General features: G+C 38.8%; 1 protein-coding gene across 1 annotated transcript in view; it reads right to left on the reverse strand.

Annotated features, from left to right (window-relative positions):
- Positions 1–11,314, reverse strand: part of SCG3 (secretogranin III) — a 29,722-nt gene extending 18,408 nt beyond the window's left edge. Inside the window, exons 1-8 of the mRNA XM_008492035.2 lie at positions 10,975–11,314; positions 10,228–10,280; positions 9,569–9,611; positions 9,258–9,473; positions 8,105–8,247; positions 6,980–7,141; positions 6,398–6,575; positions 4,404–4,520 (exon numbers count right to left, since the gene is read on the reverse strand). Of these exons, the coding sequence (XP_008490257.1) occupies positions 4,404–4,520; positions 6,398–6,575; positions 6,980–7,141; positions 8,105–8,247; positions 9,258–9,473; positions 9,569–9,611; positions 10,228–10,280; positions 10,975–11,059 (997 nt within the window). The 5' untranslated portion in view covers positions 11,060–11,314. The remainder of the gene's footprint in view (positions 1–4,403; positions 4,521–6,397; positions 6,576–6,979; positions 7,142–8,104; positions 8,248–9,257; positions 9,474–9,568; positions 9,612–10,227; positions 10,281–10,974) is intronic.
- Between the last annotated feature and the right edge of the window lie 3,900 nt (positions 11,315–15,214).

Consider the following 15,214-nt stretch of genomic DNA (forward strand, 5'->3'; position numbering starts at 1 on the left):
AACACTGCATACTGATAAGCTGGAGCAATGTATCTATTACCTCCTATTTAAATGGAGTTTGCTCCCCAGCCAGTGGGCTAAGAGCTGTGTATTGTACACTCTGGCTCCAGTAAGCTAAATGTGAGGTGAACAGTGTGATGCCCCTCAGAAAGAGCAAAGCTACAGGGTGCTTAAACCTTGCTTTCTTCCCACTCTTTTGCCTCTTTCTCTTGTCTAGTGTGGTTCAGTTGTGGAAAATACAGAAGCTCTGATTTAGAAATTTAAACAAAATTAGCACTCCTCACCCTAAAATGTGATAAAATATGTATTATATGCAGTGTCATGATGAAGGTCCTATATATCTGTGAGATAGAGAAGTACTGATGGCAAAAGTTGTCCTACATTTACAAGTCAATAAATAAGAACCCATGCAAGAACACAATGTGCACACACCAGTTTACATTTCTACAGTAACAAAATTAATTTTGTTGGGATGGTAATAGATAATAAATCTACTCTTGTAAGCAATGTATAGAAGGAGAATATAATCAATGTACTCTGTGAAAAGAATTCAGAAATATTCACTGATGTCTGTTAAGAATTTGTCTATCACCTCTGAAAGCTCTATTTTTGTTATAGCCCACTAGGTTCTAATTACAAACATTTCCTAGAATGGTTCTAAAAATCACTCATTATTTTGGTCTTATTAGTGAGAGATGATTTACAACTGTATCCAAATAAATAAGCAGAAAACATTTGTTCTCCTTCTAAGCTGACAACAATATTATTAAAATAAATGTATTACAAAACTATACCTAATTACTATAAATAGAGTTTTTACCATGATGTTCGTGAACTAATACACTTTGGTCTTTAAAGAAGATAGATAGCCTGGCACGAGCAGGAAAAATCACTCAGCACACAAAAAAATAATTTTCTTTTTGCAGTGTCCAAAGCTTTTCCTTAACATTTATCTGTTCTGTGATAGAGGGCTCTGATAAAAAAGCTATCAGAATGAATTTCCACCTGTCTGTACTCCACAGAAGGAAAATGAAGGAAAGTATGATATTATCCACAAGCTAACAGTCAAGCAATACAAGTATCAGTTCAATGCATTCTTTATTCTGCTCTGTTTAAATCAAAGTGGGTTTTGATGTTTGTTCAAACAGCACTTTTTCTCTTGAAGCATTCAGCATCATGAAGTCTTTTCAGTTCTGCATGGAAAATTCACTATGAACTATTTATGCAACAGAAACACTATGAATGCCATGAATAATGAAATATATTTGTGCTGAATCAGGCATAAATTCTCTAAAAGCTTTCCCTGCTTTCTAATGGTCATTATGTGGACAGATTCCAACTCTTTACTTCCACTCAGTCACTGCACCCTTGCCAACAGCAATCAGTGTTTCAATTATGGTCCTAAGTCCCTCCCAGTACTCAACCTGTGCAGTGTAACAGCCTCCAGCAGGCTGGGCCAAGCAAGGACAGTTCAGCTGTTTGCACAGCATTTGCTGGATGCTGACAACCAACCCAGAGGAGGAGGAGTTGTTACCACAGTTGGATCTAATTTGCAAAACATCTCTGGAACTGTGGTCCTGTGTCATATGATTAATTGCCTTGTACTTTCTGTACCGACAACGTTGGTTCATTCTTTTAATTGCAAAAATTATTCTAAAGGAGATTTCAATCTTCAGAAGGCAAGCAGGCTTTCTAGAAAGATTTCTGGAACCCTCTGAATATGCTAGAAACATATCAGAAGTCTTTGGCACCATAGTAGTATTTGCTCCCAGTAAATAATACAATACAAAATACAGCATTCATAGTGAAGACATTAAAGAGTGATGGAAGATAGTGGAAATTTGCTAACAGCAGGGCACTTAGCAAATCAAATGCATTTCAGCTAAATGTACATTTTAATCAGTTTGTTACAGCCTTTCCTTAATGCTTCCAGAACTGTATTTTCTGATTACATGCTGTAATACGTAGGCAGAACTTTTTCTCCTCGTTCATATATATGGATGCTTTGGTTTTGGCTTTCTGGGTTCTGGTTATATTTAGCATATGGAAAGCTTTTAAATATGTATTAAATAATTAACATATGTTTTAAAATATGAACTTCCTCTTCCTTGCGTTTGTATGTGTGTGCATGTGTCTTTTTCTTGCACCACACTGCAGCGAGATCCTTTGTAACTGAAAGCTAAACCTAATAACATCATTCATTGCAGCAGCAAAATACTTTCCCCTAGAGTAGGATACAATGATGATGACATAATTCTGTGGTTTCCAAATCCCAAACCAGCTGTTACTGGTATATGCCTTCAAATTCCCCGTTTCTGCATCCATACGAGAGGCATGAAACCTTGTGACTTGATTCAGTAAATGATTCATTATTCTGAATGCATAATTCAGGGACATAGCTTACACATGGCCTTAGCCACAGAGTGAGGAAAAGTAATTTAGGCAGTTTCGTGCTGTAATAAGACAGAAAACAGATATAATCTGCACAGACCCAGCAGGTATTTTCCATGGGATCTGCTCATTGATTTTGGACTGAGAAAACTATTCAAAGTTGCCAGTTTCTTAAAACTGTTTCTTCTCTCTGACAGACATTCATACTAATTCCTTTATCTGCTATGAACAAACACAGGTAGGCATCAGTCTCCTAACCCAAACTGTACCAAGAAACATGGTACCCATTCAAGTATTACTGGGTATATTATGTTGTAACTTTTAAGTGAATAAGGGTGGCAATAAAACTGCTGCCGTGCTTATGGATACTGAAAAAAGCTAAGATTCTTCTGTGCTTGGTGTTCTTGAATATTTGAGAATATTAGCTCAATAAACAAAGGTCAGCTTTAAAGTAATTTCTTAACAGCAAGTCTAAAAAAAGAACACCACAGAAGCAACTTGAGATCGATGAGAAAGCTTTTTCTACCACAGCAAACTGCTTTGAGGGAGAACAAAATCCACCTCTGCATAAATCATTCAATTGCAAGGCAGCATCTGGATCCATCAGTTGATAGGCTCACCTTAAACCTTAAAGACCTTGGAAACTGTTACCCTGATCCCTGCCCTCTGTCCTGTGTCATCACGGCAATTTGTTTCCAAGGTTACAGTATTTATTTACACAAAGTAAAGCCAACCTCAACAACTGCCCTGAATTTTAGCAGGAAAAATACATCCCTAGGGTAATTCCATTATCTGAGTGGTCTTGCATCAGGGATGAATTTAGCCTATTAAGTTTTGGCATGACACTATCAGGGAGGGCAGTATCTGCTCAAGCCATATTACCTTCATTTGTAGAATGACACTAAAACCACTCTGCTTGTAATCAACCATTTTTTTTAAAGTGAATCTTTCTTTAAATTTACAGCTAGCCAGAGAAGTAAACAGCTGAACTGCAGTGTAAGTTGCCCAATTTCCCAAAATTCATGAGCTTATCACAGAAAATAAAGGCAAGATGTTGGTCAGAGATATAATAAATTCTTTAGAGAAGTGCAATCATGCACTGAATGTGAATCAAGATCCACTGGATATTTTCTGGTCAAATAACTGATAATCAAACTGTACACTTACAGTTGCATCAATCATGTAGCTGCAACAGCCCTCATCAAACAAGTCAGAAGTCATGAAAGATCATTATACCAGTTCTATCTCTGTGACAGGCTGACTTATTAAGCTGAGAAATTGCCTTGATGTAAACAAAAAAATTTTGGGTAACCCAGACTAGAAATAAGCCCTTCTTCTGTAGCTCTGCTTGTTTAACCAGAAAGCCTATCAACAGTTACTATAAAAAAGTTTGTAAAAGCCAGAAGAGGTGTGTGGAAAAAAAAACCACCAAAACACCCCCCCAGGCTGTTCCAAAATCCCTCTTGAGGATTATAACAATTTTAATTGTAGAGCTACAGACTCCAAAATGGATCTGGGAAAGAGTGCTTCAAAAACTACTCTTGTGCCAAGATGGAACACTTTCCATAGATGGAAGGAGTTTTACTTGGGATAAGACCATGGCATTAGGTCCTGTCTACTTAGCTACCTAGAGATGATAGATTAAAGCTGCTGAAATGCTGGTTGTTGTTTTTTTAAATGCAGGCACCTGATCCTTCTCAATATAGTTGAGCAAAACACTAAGCTTCCCCCCGTACATAAAGCCATTTAAATCAAGTGCATTTCATAGGCTTGAAAGTGGAATGATTCTCTGAATACGTCTGATAAACAGCCTTTTCAAATATTCAAGCAGTACACAGTTCAACACTGCTACAATGAATTAGCAATCAATTAGAAACATAGCTTCAACATTTTGATTGAAGAAGTCAATAACAGGACTCATAAGAACAAGGAAGATGAGAATACAATTATTTTTGTTGGTAGAGTTAGAACACATCATTAATACTAATGTTGTGTAAAGTATGTGTTCTCACCTAGATAGGAAACTCCTTCTTCTGGTGTGATTGTTCCATATTTAACCATCATCTTCACAAAATCAATCAAGGTTTTCATGATAGTTATCAAGGTTTCCTTCTCTTTTGCCTCTGTCTCTGTGTGAGGGGATAAAGCAAAACCAGTCAAAGACTTCAGGCAATTCAGAAAAACTACATTCTGCAAACTCTGCAGAAACTTCATGTATAAAAAAATTACCTAAAAAGAAAATGCTGTGCTGGATTAGCAAAGAGAACTCCTATACATATTTTCCTTCAACCATTTCCTGTAAAGTACGCCTGAATATACTTTAAAACTTCAGGGCTTGGTTTCTTCTTTATAGCTGTTTGTCCTGAAGGTCTATCTTATGAAAAGTAAATGGTATTAATTCCATTTTACAGATAAGAACTCTAACCACACTAACATGAAGTGACTTTGATAGGGTTCAAATTGCTGGTCAGATATAGGCAGAGTTTTCTACAGTCTCTGCCTTTTTTAAATTTTTTTTTTTTTTTTTGTGAAATACTTAGTAGACCAGTCTAACTCTACACAAAGAAGGTAGCTCAGAGATCCTATTTCCTACAGGATCCATAGATTGATTGAAAAAAACATAGTACCTCAAATGAGGTTGTTACTATGCACAAGATCACGAGTCAACATAATATTATGTGGTTGGAAGGATCATGATTCCAGAGTAGGATGAAAATAATTACTTTTCATTACAAAAATCCATCTTTCTTGCCCATATATAGGTCTGACTATCTTTGCAGTCACTTCTTTTAGTGACACTTCTTTTTCCACTATGTTTGTCTGTTGAACAATATTACTGCTATGTCTGCACTAGCAGCCTGACACTACCCCATCACCCAGTCACACAAGCTCTTCCCACACCCCAGGTTGTCACTGAAGGACCCAACAGAGCCACCGACACTGTCACACAGGGACAATCAGAAATTTATTCCCAGCCTTGGCAGAGGGCCATCTCCTTTGGAGGGCTGTTGAGCAGGCTTTTTTGTTGCTGCTTGCAATTTAATACACATCTGCAGGATGCAACTAAATCCATTCTCCTCCAGCTTGATACATAAAGCAGGAGACAAGGCAAAGATGTGCAGCCAGTGGGACCTGATTCTGTTTGCTTGATAACCTCTTAAACTCAACCTGCCCTTCTGCTTTGTGAGTAGAAAAATATCCAAAAGTATATGGGAAAATGAAAAGAACAAGAAAAAGAATGTGAAGTTTGTATATTGGGCTTGAGCAAAACGTGCCCTCAGGTTTTTCATTCTAGCTCTCAGGTGTTAATGGGGAGAGTTTGAGCCAATCTCAAGGCTTCTGCAGGACAAGGAATCTACAGGATAAATTGTACTGGAGAGAGCAGCAGTTACACTGGCTGCAGAGAGTGAGTGGGTGTGTGGCAGTGTGCTGACACAGGGGCTGTGGCAAGGTGCCAGCTTTGCCTGCAGTAACTGGAAGGCAGTGGTGTCCAGCACCGGAACAGGAGGAGACCTGAGGAGCTTTCACTGCAATCAACAGCAAAACTGTGGTTTCTGAAAAGGCTGGGGGACTCAGACTCATTAATGGTACCATCACTGTGAGGATTCTGCTGTGGCTTACTTGTGCCTCTGTTGGCTTGGAAGATGTGGATGTTACTGGAAATATCTCTGGAGAAAACAATTTGCCAGTTTTTTCATTATGGCTTTATGGGAATTAAAAGAATTCAGGAGTCCTGGAATCATACAGCACAAGATGGGAAGGGCTGGCTAGGTCACACAGTTTGCAGTTCTGAGTGCTGCTCCTCCCAATGTTTTGCAATACTCACTAATCAAATTAGTTTCTGCTATGTATCTTTGAAAGTAATTTTTAAACATTTGGCTTCTTGTAATTAGGGAAGCTGGGGAGAAGGACAAGGAAGGGAAAGGGAGGCAAAGGAGTAGGAGAGACAGAAAATCCTAATTTTCTATTTTTCTTAACTACTTCTGTAAATAAATGATGAGCTCACCTGAGTTAAGACTTTTTAATAGTGCATAAAAGTTTGGAAAATATTGAAGGTCTTCAAAATTGTCTTCAGAAGGCAGCTCATTTCTTCTTTCCAAGATATTAGATGATGACCATGTGTTATCCAGTGTATCATCAATTTCTCCATTAATGAGACTATCCTGATCAGCTTTGCTTGGTGTCTCCACAAAAGACATTAAAAAAAAAATAATCTATAAGCATATTTCTTTTGGTGATAGAGTTAACAGAGCAATTGGAATGGGGTGCCCAGGGAGGTGGTGGATTCTGTGTCCCTGGAGGTTTTTAAAAAGAGCCTAAATGTGGCACTCAGTGCCATGGTCTGGTAACCAGGGTGGTAGTGAATCAAGGGTTGGACTTGATGACCTCAGAGGTCCTTTCCAACCCAGCTGATTCTGTGAACCTTAAAGCTTAAAGAAATTCACAACTTGCTTTTCTGTCTGATAGGATTTCTTTAAGAACACTTCTAGCTTACAGATTGACCTAATCATTTCCTAAAGTAAAGCAATGTGTTTGCCCTACTAGTACCATTTGGCAAGGGAGTCAAAATGATTAGCTAAGAAATTACCATTTTTTCCTGTTGCTTTCCTTTTGTATCACTGTCTGCTCTGCTTGGAGGGTAATCAAAATCTTCAGACTCCTTCTCACGATCCTTTGCTTCATTTGCAATTAGCTGTTGTAAAACTTCTGCCACTTCATCTTCTAGAGTGTAGGCCTGACTCTCTGTGATCTGTTAAAATATTTGTGAGGAGAAGTTACAGAATATTGTGTTTTTCCTAGATTACACATTGATATGAAACGTGAGCTTTCTAAATTGCTTCAAATGTGTTCACTTCAAAACTGAACACAGCCTAATTAGATGTGTGTGTGTACGTGTAGACATATACACATGCCTATACTTATATAAATGTATGTATAAAGACACACATCAAATATACATGCATACATAAATACCACAGACACACACATATAGCCTCCAATAGGAAAACAACCCCCTACAGGGGTAAACATAATGGAGTCCAGCTTGCAAGAGGGAACTGTGTGATATACCTATATGTGTCCATACGTGTGGGAGAGTCTGATCTCACTGACTGGAACAATGTGTGTGTGTGTGTGTGTTCTGCAACATACCTAAGTACAACTGAGTAACTACAACAGAATACAGTAACACAGATAGGGAAAAAGCAAACAGCTTCCTATGGCACCATCAAAATGTTTTCTCTTTGCTTCGCTTCTGCAAGAACTCAACCATGCAGCTGTCCCACAGCTCCCTCTGTCACCAGAGGGACTCAGCATGCAATAGCTAACTGCAAAATCTAGTGCAGAAAACATAAAGTAAGTATTGTAAAATATAAGGATCCCAAAAGGGCCCAATGAGAATCATAAGAGGAATTAAAGGGGAAACGACAGTAGGCATGGGAGGAGTACAAGCAGTGAATAGTTTGCCCACATCAAAAACGTTCTGCAGTTTGGGCTGTTTTGTTGCACAGCCATAACAGGAACACTAATGTTATTTTAGAATTAAACCAATGTGCCCAAATGAGTGAAGAAGCTTACCCAGAGCCTGAATTCCCTTCATTTCCACTCATGTCAGTACTCCTAGCTGAACACAGTGTTCATCCAAGTTGTTTTTTTAAACAAGCATTAAACCAACGCACAAAACAGATAAATGAAGTATTAACAAGATACTTACTAGTCCCAGATTCAGAAGTTTTGAAACAATCTTATCAAACACTCCTCTATCATTTTCCTCATAAATTCTTGCAGCAATTTTCTGAACAATGTCTTCAGCAGTCAGAGGAGTGCCATCTAATTGATGGAGGCCATCTGGATCATCTGAAAGGATTAAAGTTTAACTATGTTCTACCTCCCAAACTCATTCCAGACATCTTGTAAAAAAAATAGCTTCCCACATCTTTTTCTCCTCATAACAAAGCTGCATGTTTTAGACACCTTAGGAATATACTTTGATACACACTTTGGAACCTACTACTTCTATCACAATGGAAAATTCTTCGTTTTCCACATCTGAAAAATGTATTTCTGATTGGCTCTTTTGTAAAAGCAGAGATGAGTGTCATAATCATACTCTCCTGTTTGCAGAAAAATTTTTAAGGATGAGAGAATACTGCTCATGTATCTGCTTATATGTGTCTTCCTGGTACCTACTTTCATTCAGTGGCCATTCAGATCAAAACATATTATGACAAACATCATACTATTTTCTCTTAAAGACTTCAGCAAATGAAGTTTCAATTATGTAATCATTACTTATGCCAAATAATATCATTATGACCAATGGGAAAGTGAATATAATGAGTAAGCTTTGGTCTGTGATCAGCACACTCTCAGAGGACTCACTTAAACTACAAGTCAATTGCTCCTGTAGTAAAGGCAAGTATTCCTTGGCTTTCAGTAACTTCTTTCAGCTTTGTGATGAGGAGAATTATCTAACATTGCACATAAGATTTGGAACAAATAGATGTGACTAAGTTCTATATAAAAGTACTTCTTCCTTTCAAACTAGAATAAATGTATTTTCATTTAAAAACATGTCCCATTTTCTTTCCATCAAAGCTAAATTATTAAAAAGCATAGTGCAAATTACAAAGTTGAATTTTGCTACAGAGAAGAAGACTGTGGAAAACATCAAATCTTTTGTATTGTGTTCAAAACCTAACTGGAATACAGCAAGCTTCCACAACTGAAAATAATTGAAATTGCACTCCAGTAACAAATAGAAGTCATGTTTGGTGGCAAGTACAGTTTGCAAACAGTTTGCAAAAAAGTCTAACCTAAAAGGCACTGGTTTCAGCATTGATTTACAGAATTTGAGTATAGAATACCTTGGTATTTATAGTCCAGCCCACTTTTAGTGGAGTCGTACTCATCCACAAGCCTGCGGTTCTTGGTGGAGTCTGCATCATCACTGGGCAGCTGCACCTCATACAGAGAGCTTCTGATTGACTCTCTCTGCTTCTCATTCCTCTCTCTTTCTGCTACAGATTTTAGCAGGTTCAGGTCATCAGCAAAGGAATAATTCCTGAACTCTGGCTTATTTTCTGGAAAATATATCAAGGCACAATATAACATAAAATTCTATAGCTCTTTGAATACCAGTATGAATATTTCTATAAAACCAGAAAAGATGTTTTACCTGTGGGAGCTACTTTTCTCTTGTCTGCCTCAGCTTCAGCAATCTGATACACAAAAACAAAGCAAAGAAAAAAACAAAACAGCAAACAGACAGAAGGAATAAATACACGAAAATGTGGGATCTCCCTGTTAATCAATATCAGCAGAAGCCTTAATGCCTGATCTTCACTCTTAGTCAGAAGTTTGTCTTAATAAGTAGAACATGACTAAGTGCTTGGCACTTTCTGTCAGTACCATGGACTGCATCCTCCGATCAGAAGCAGATGACAAGCTGCAACAGACTTTGCATTTTAAGATAAATGCCTGTTACATTTTCCTTCTTCATTCCAAGCTCCAGCTACATTTCTGTAGGATGTCAATACAAAAGGGTAACACACCTGTTAGCTTTTGGAGCTAGCGACCTACTTTTGGAATGCTGGGCAGTAAAACTCTATTTGCCAGCTCTTAGATTATTGAAGTTCTGTTTTGTACCCAACTGTATAAATATTTACTGACAAATCTAGTTCTATCTCATTTGTTAGTTCATTAGGATATTCGTGCACCTGAAGGCTCAAAATATAGGAATACCAAAACAAAAGAAACCCCCCCACCCCCCCCCCAAAAAAAAAAAAAAAAGAAAATAACAAAAAAACCACTGTAAATGGTTTTTATTTCACTTACCTGTTCCTCCAACGGTCTTTCAACACTTAATTGTCTGTTGTGTATAGCTTTATCTAGAATAAACAAATACACATATAAACTCAGTTACATGATGCATGTGACTACAAAGAGGCAGCACATTTTTTCTTGATTTATAGTTTTCTCCCATAAAACATGGTGCCTTACATATGATGTCCACTGCTAATTGTTGTGCTAAAAAATTTTTTTTTAAATTGCTGTGTTTCAAGCAGAATGAGAATACAATAAAAAAGTCAAACACATAAACAAAGCATGATTGCCTGGGGAGTTTCTACAAAATATGGAAAAAAATACAGATACAGACTCAGTTACCTTTTTCTGATGAGAAAGCTCACAAACAAATTGGGTAGGAAAATGCTGCAAGAGAGTGACTAAAATAGCAATAATCGGATTGGCCCAACAAACAGATTAAAAATCTCTTACAGCCAAAATACCAGGGGAGACAGGGAGCAAGAGAGTTGTGCAGAAACCGATTAAAATAGATGAGAAACTTGCTTGAAAAAGACTGAAAAATTTCACAGCTTTTCCTGCTACCAGAACCTAGTTCTTCACTTAAATATTAGATTGCAACTTCAGTGATCCAGCATCTTGCACCAGGAATATCGTTTCTGGAGGATTTAATTGCTTTTAGCCAAGCGGAAGGAAAGTTTGGGGTTTTACCCTCTACACCCGATGAAACTTTTCCCATCTGGGAGAAAACGGCGCCAATCTGTTACCGAACTCCCCTACCTTTGCCCGCGGGTTTCGGGAAGCCCTGCACCCGGCTCGACAGCAGCGACAGCACCTGCACCACGACTGCCAGCTGGAGAAACATCCTGCTCCTGCTCCTGCCGGTGCTGGTGTCGGTGTCGGTGCCGCCCGGTCCCCGCGGAGGGGGAGCGGAGCGCTGGGTCGGGGCCGCTGTTCCGGAAGCTCCGGGGTCCCGGCGGGCGCTGTCCAAGGCCGCGGTGCTGAACCGCAGAGCGGAGGCGCCGCTGGGCAGAGCCGCTACAGCCCCTGTTCCCCGATCCCGCAGAAATGGTCGAGCCCTTCCCCGCCGCCAGCCCCGGGCAGGGGGAGGAGACGGGGGAGGGCCGCGGAAGGCAGAGCATGCGCGTCCCGCTCCTCTCCCGCGGCCCCGGCAGGCGCAGCCCTCTTCTCTCCTGCTCCCGGGGGAGCGGGGCCGCTGCTGGAGGGTGGAGGGCGCAGAGGGGGTAGGAGCGAGAGTGGGCGTGGGGCGGCCTCCCCAGACACGGGGCAGGACACCGCAGCACAAGTGCAAGGAGAGCTCTGGGAATACGCTGCGGGAAAATCCCAGCTGCTCGGCAGCGCTCCGCCGGGAAGGCTTTGGGTTGAATTTAGGTCGGAGAGGCTGAAGGTTGTGCACGGGTATGGAGCTATGGAAGTGATTTCAGTCCTGTAGGGGAGGCCTCTGAATCATTCCCGTCCCTTTAAGCCCTTTCTACAGGGCCGAATCGCACAGCAAAGGCACAGGCATCAATGATTCCTTTTGCTACAAAGAGACGACGTCAAGAGTTTAATTAAAGCACATCTTCCTCTTTGAATTTCGAGTTTAAAAAAGCGGTAGCACAAATGACAGTAAGCATGCAATCTAATTCTGAACATTTTTCATTGATGTAGCCCTTGCAGACACAGAACAGCACCAACAAATCCCTAGGGGCCGGAGGAGGAAGACATTTTCACCGTTTCATGGCAGAACAAAGGACTGCAGCGGTAGCTTTTCCCAGACCTACAGGATATGCCTCAAAAATGGGAGATAAATCACAGTTGGCTTTCTTCAGAAAAGACCTCATCGTTTTGCAGTCACAAATGCATATGTGCAGGGGCCAGCTGAAAATACTTCAACATTAGAAACCTTATTACTTGCCATCTGCTAAGAAAATGGCTAAAAACTCTTTGAAGAGATGAAGAGGATTGGTGCTTTTACAGCTGAAAAGCAGAATACAGTGAAACTGTCCAATCTCTTATCAATGTATTATAGTATAAACAGGGAAGAACACAAGAAGTAGGATAATAATAATAAATTGAACCACAAACACTAAAAAGTTAATTTTTTTCCCCAGTTAGCAACCACTGTATTTAATACCAAGCCTTTCCGTATAATTCAGATGATATAGTGATGAAATCTGATACTTTAGCTTACATCAGACTCAGTTCTACAAATTAATCTGCCCGACATCCACAGATCCAGAACAATGAAAACAGCTTTTAGAAATACTCTGATAACCCCCAAATCCTTACATATAGTTGGGCTGCTATTCTTGGAGCTGTAGCAGTTAGGAATTGCAGGATAATTTGAATAAAAACCTTTTGAGCATAGTTGTATGTAAGAACAAAATAGCCCTATTTACACGTTTTCTGGTAACCTACAAGGAAAACTGTTATACTAACCAGAACCTTCCCTCACTTTAGAAGCACAGAAAATAAAGCAGATTCCACAAGGAAGTGCAGAGTAACATCTTCCCTGTCATCTTTGGCATATATGCACACACTGACAGGAATCCTAGAACTACAGAATATTACAGGTATAAAAACAATTAAAATATAATTTGCTACTTCAATGTGGCTTGATTTTCTACCCCCCGTTTTGTATTAATTCAACAGTCCATTGCCCGTTTAATGGTTTCAGTGTTCAAAAAGTGTGTGCTTTTTCTCAATTTACTCTTCCTGATATTTACATCTGTATCACTTGACCATTTCCTGCAATGTGTTGTGAACATGAATCCATTTACAGGAATCTACACGTTTGGTCATTCAGACAGAAGACACCATGCAATAAAAAAGCAGTAAATGTATTTTAAACATGGCCAAATCAAGATGGCTGTAAATCAGTGGGATCAGAAAGCAAACTCCAATTGCTGATGATAATGCAAAGAAGTTGCTGGTTTAAAATACAGCCATTTATGTGATATGTTTACCTATGACTTTCTGAGTATAATAACATGTCTGTATTCTCATTTTACAATTGTGTTTATTTTACACTCTGTTTATACAATAAATGTTTCTATTCATGTGAAAACTTTCCATGCTATTTCCCAGTTCCATAAGGTTTATTATTTCCTTAATAATAAGGACCTGCTTTGTCAAGCCTCTCTAACACTAAGTGGTGCAGAAGAGCTCTGTAGAAGCTGGGACTTACAGTGGGGAGAGAAAAGAATTCAAAACCCACCATCATCAAAAGAGAGCATGACTGCAGTAGCCACCCTAGTTCTTGAAATTGCAAGTGAAGAGAATATGCCAAGAAAGACAACCCTACACTTGAGGCACAAATAATTTCCCTGTTCTTGAGGACTTTGCATAGAAGCAACAGAGTCACAGCAGACACCTGCTGTAACTGGCAAGCACTGAGCACACCTGAAGCTTTGCACATTTGGCTCAGTACTCCTTGCTGGTGCACTGGTAAGCTTGTATGCTACATGTGACACAATACATAATCTTTGCTAATTACAACAAAATATGTTTAATCATCATAGGAAAAGCACTGGGTAAAAGTGCTGCCTTTGTTTCTCACTATGTCTCTGTTTTCAGTTGGCATAATTTACATCATCAACTACTACACACTCCTCTTCCCAGAGCAGAGACAATACAGTGAAGAGCATAAGCTCTTCTATTTTGGGTTCTCTATTGGCTCATCCACAATCAACCCATTTTCTGTTTTAGAGCTATTTATTTCCATGATGAATCATAAGCCAGAAAGAACATCACTTGTCTGTCAGATGCCAAGGAGAACTTGGAGGAATGTAAAGTAGGACGTTTGCTATTGTGGTGAGAGCAGTTGATATGGAGAGAAATGACTGAAATGCAGCCTTTGAGTGCTATGCTTACATTTGTTTCATAACTATCCTTCAGCATTTTTCATGTAGCTGATGAAAACAGAAGGCAGGTGAAAGCAGAAAAACCCACAAAAAATGCAACAACCCACCTTGCCAAGTTTCTGCCTACAAGGTAGACATTACTTATTTTTTCATGGATTTGATTTTTCTATTTTACATCATTTTATACTAAATTATACACTAAATATTTCAGTTCTTAAAAAGAAAAACAATGTTGGAAAAGTTACTGGTAATCTTTATGCAAGGCATTAGATGTATCCATAGTCATCTGACAATAAGTCACATATTTGGCACATATCTGTGCACTTTGAATAGTCCCCTTGGTTTCAATGTGGTCATCAACAGTATGAGAAATTAATCACACACAAGGGTTTATATCCTGCAAGTACAATTTGACATACAGCATTTATTTGTACACCATTTAAGGCAAACAGTAGGACTTAAGACTCTAAAATCAATTACAATAAAAATAAAAAGTCAAAGCTATTGAGATTTGAGCATTTGCCCAAGTTCTACCAGCAGGCTTTCCTATGCTTATTGAACTTAAATTTCTAGTCTGCAAAGCTTACAAGCTTTTCTACCTTCTACAACACAACAGGATGTCTTTACATGAGCAATTCTTAACCAAGTGATTTCATAAAATGAGTTTTAAAAAATACCAGTCCAAATCTTTCTACTTAGCTTCAAGGAAATGCCAGCTTTGAATATTTTTAGAACTACTGACCTCAGTTTGTTCTTATTTGGCTTCGTTCCTGGTAATAAATCAATTTGTAGCTTTTCATTTATAGCATGGTTTTCTGAACAGATGCATCTTGGAGATGGAGGGAAACATACAGCTCAGAAGGCATTACTTCAATTTCTTCCCCACGCTTTCTAAAAAAAAAAATAAATTAAAAAAAAACACCTCTTAACTGAAATACAAACCAGACTATGTCAAATAATTTTCTTTCAGAAAAATATATGTAACTGGAAAAGGCATATGTGGGTTTAAAAAATGGAATTAAGAATCCAAAACTACATAGATAGAGTAGTATTTTAGTCTGCTGTCTTTGAAGAGACGATTGACTCATATATTTAACTGGCTCTATTCATTTTCCTTTTTCACAGGAAAAACAGTGAGATAAAAACAATTCTGT

The sequence above is a fragment of the Calypte anna genome, chromosome 10 (genome assembly GCF_003957555.1).
Source record: "Calypte anna isolate BGI_N300 chromosome 10, bCalAnn1_v1.p, whole genome shotgun sequence".
Lineage (NCBI taxonomy): Eukaryota > Metazoa > Chordata > Aves > Apodiformes > Trochilidae > Calypte > Calypte anna.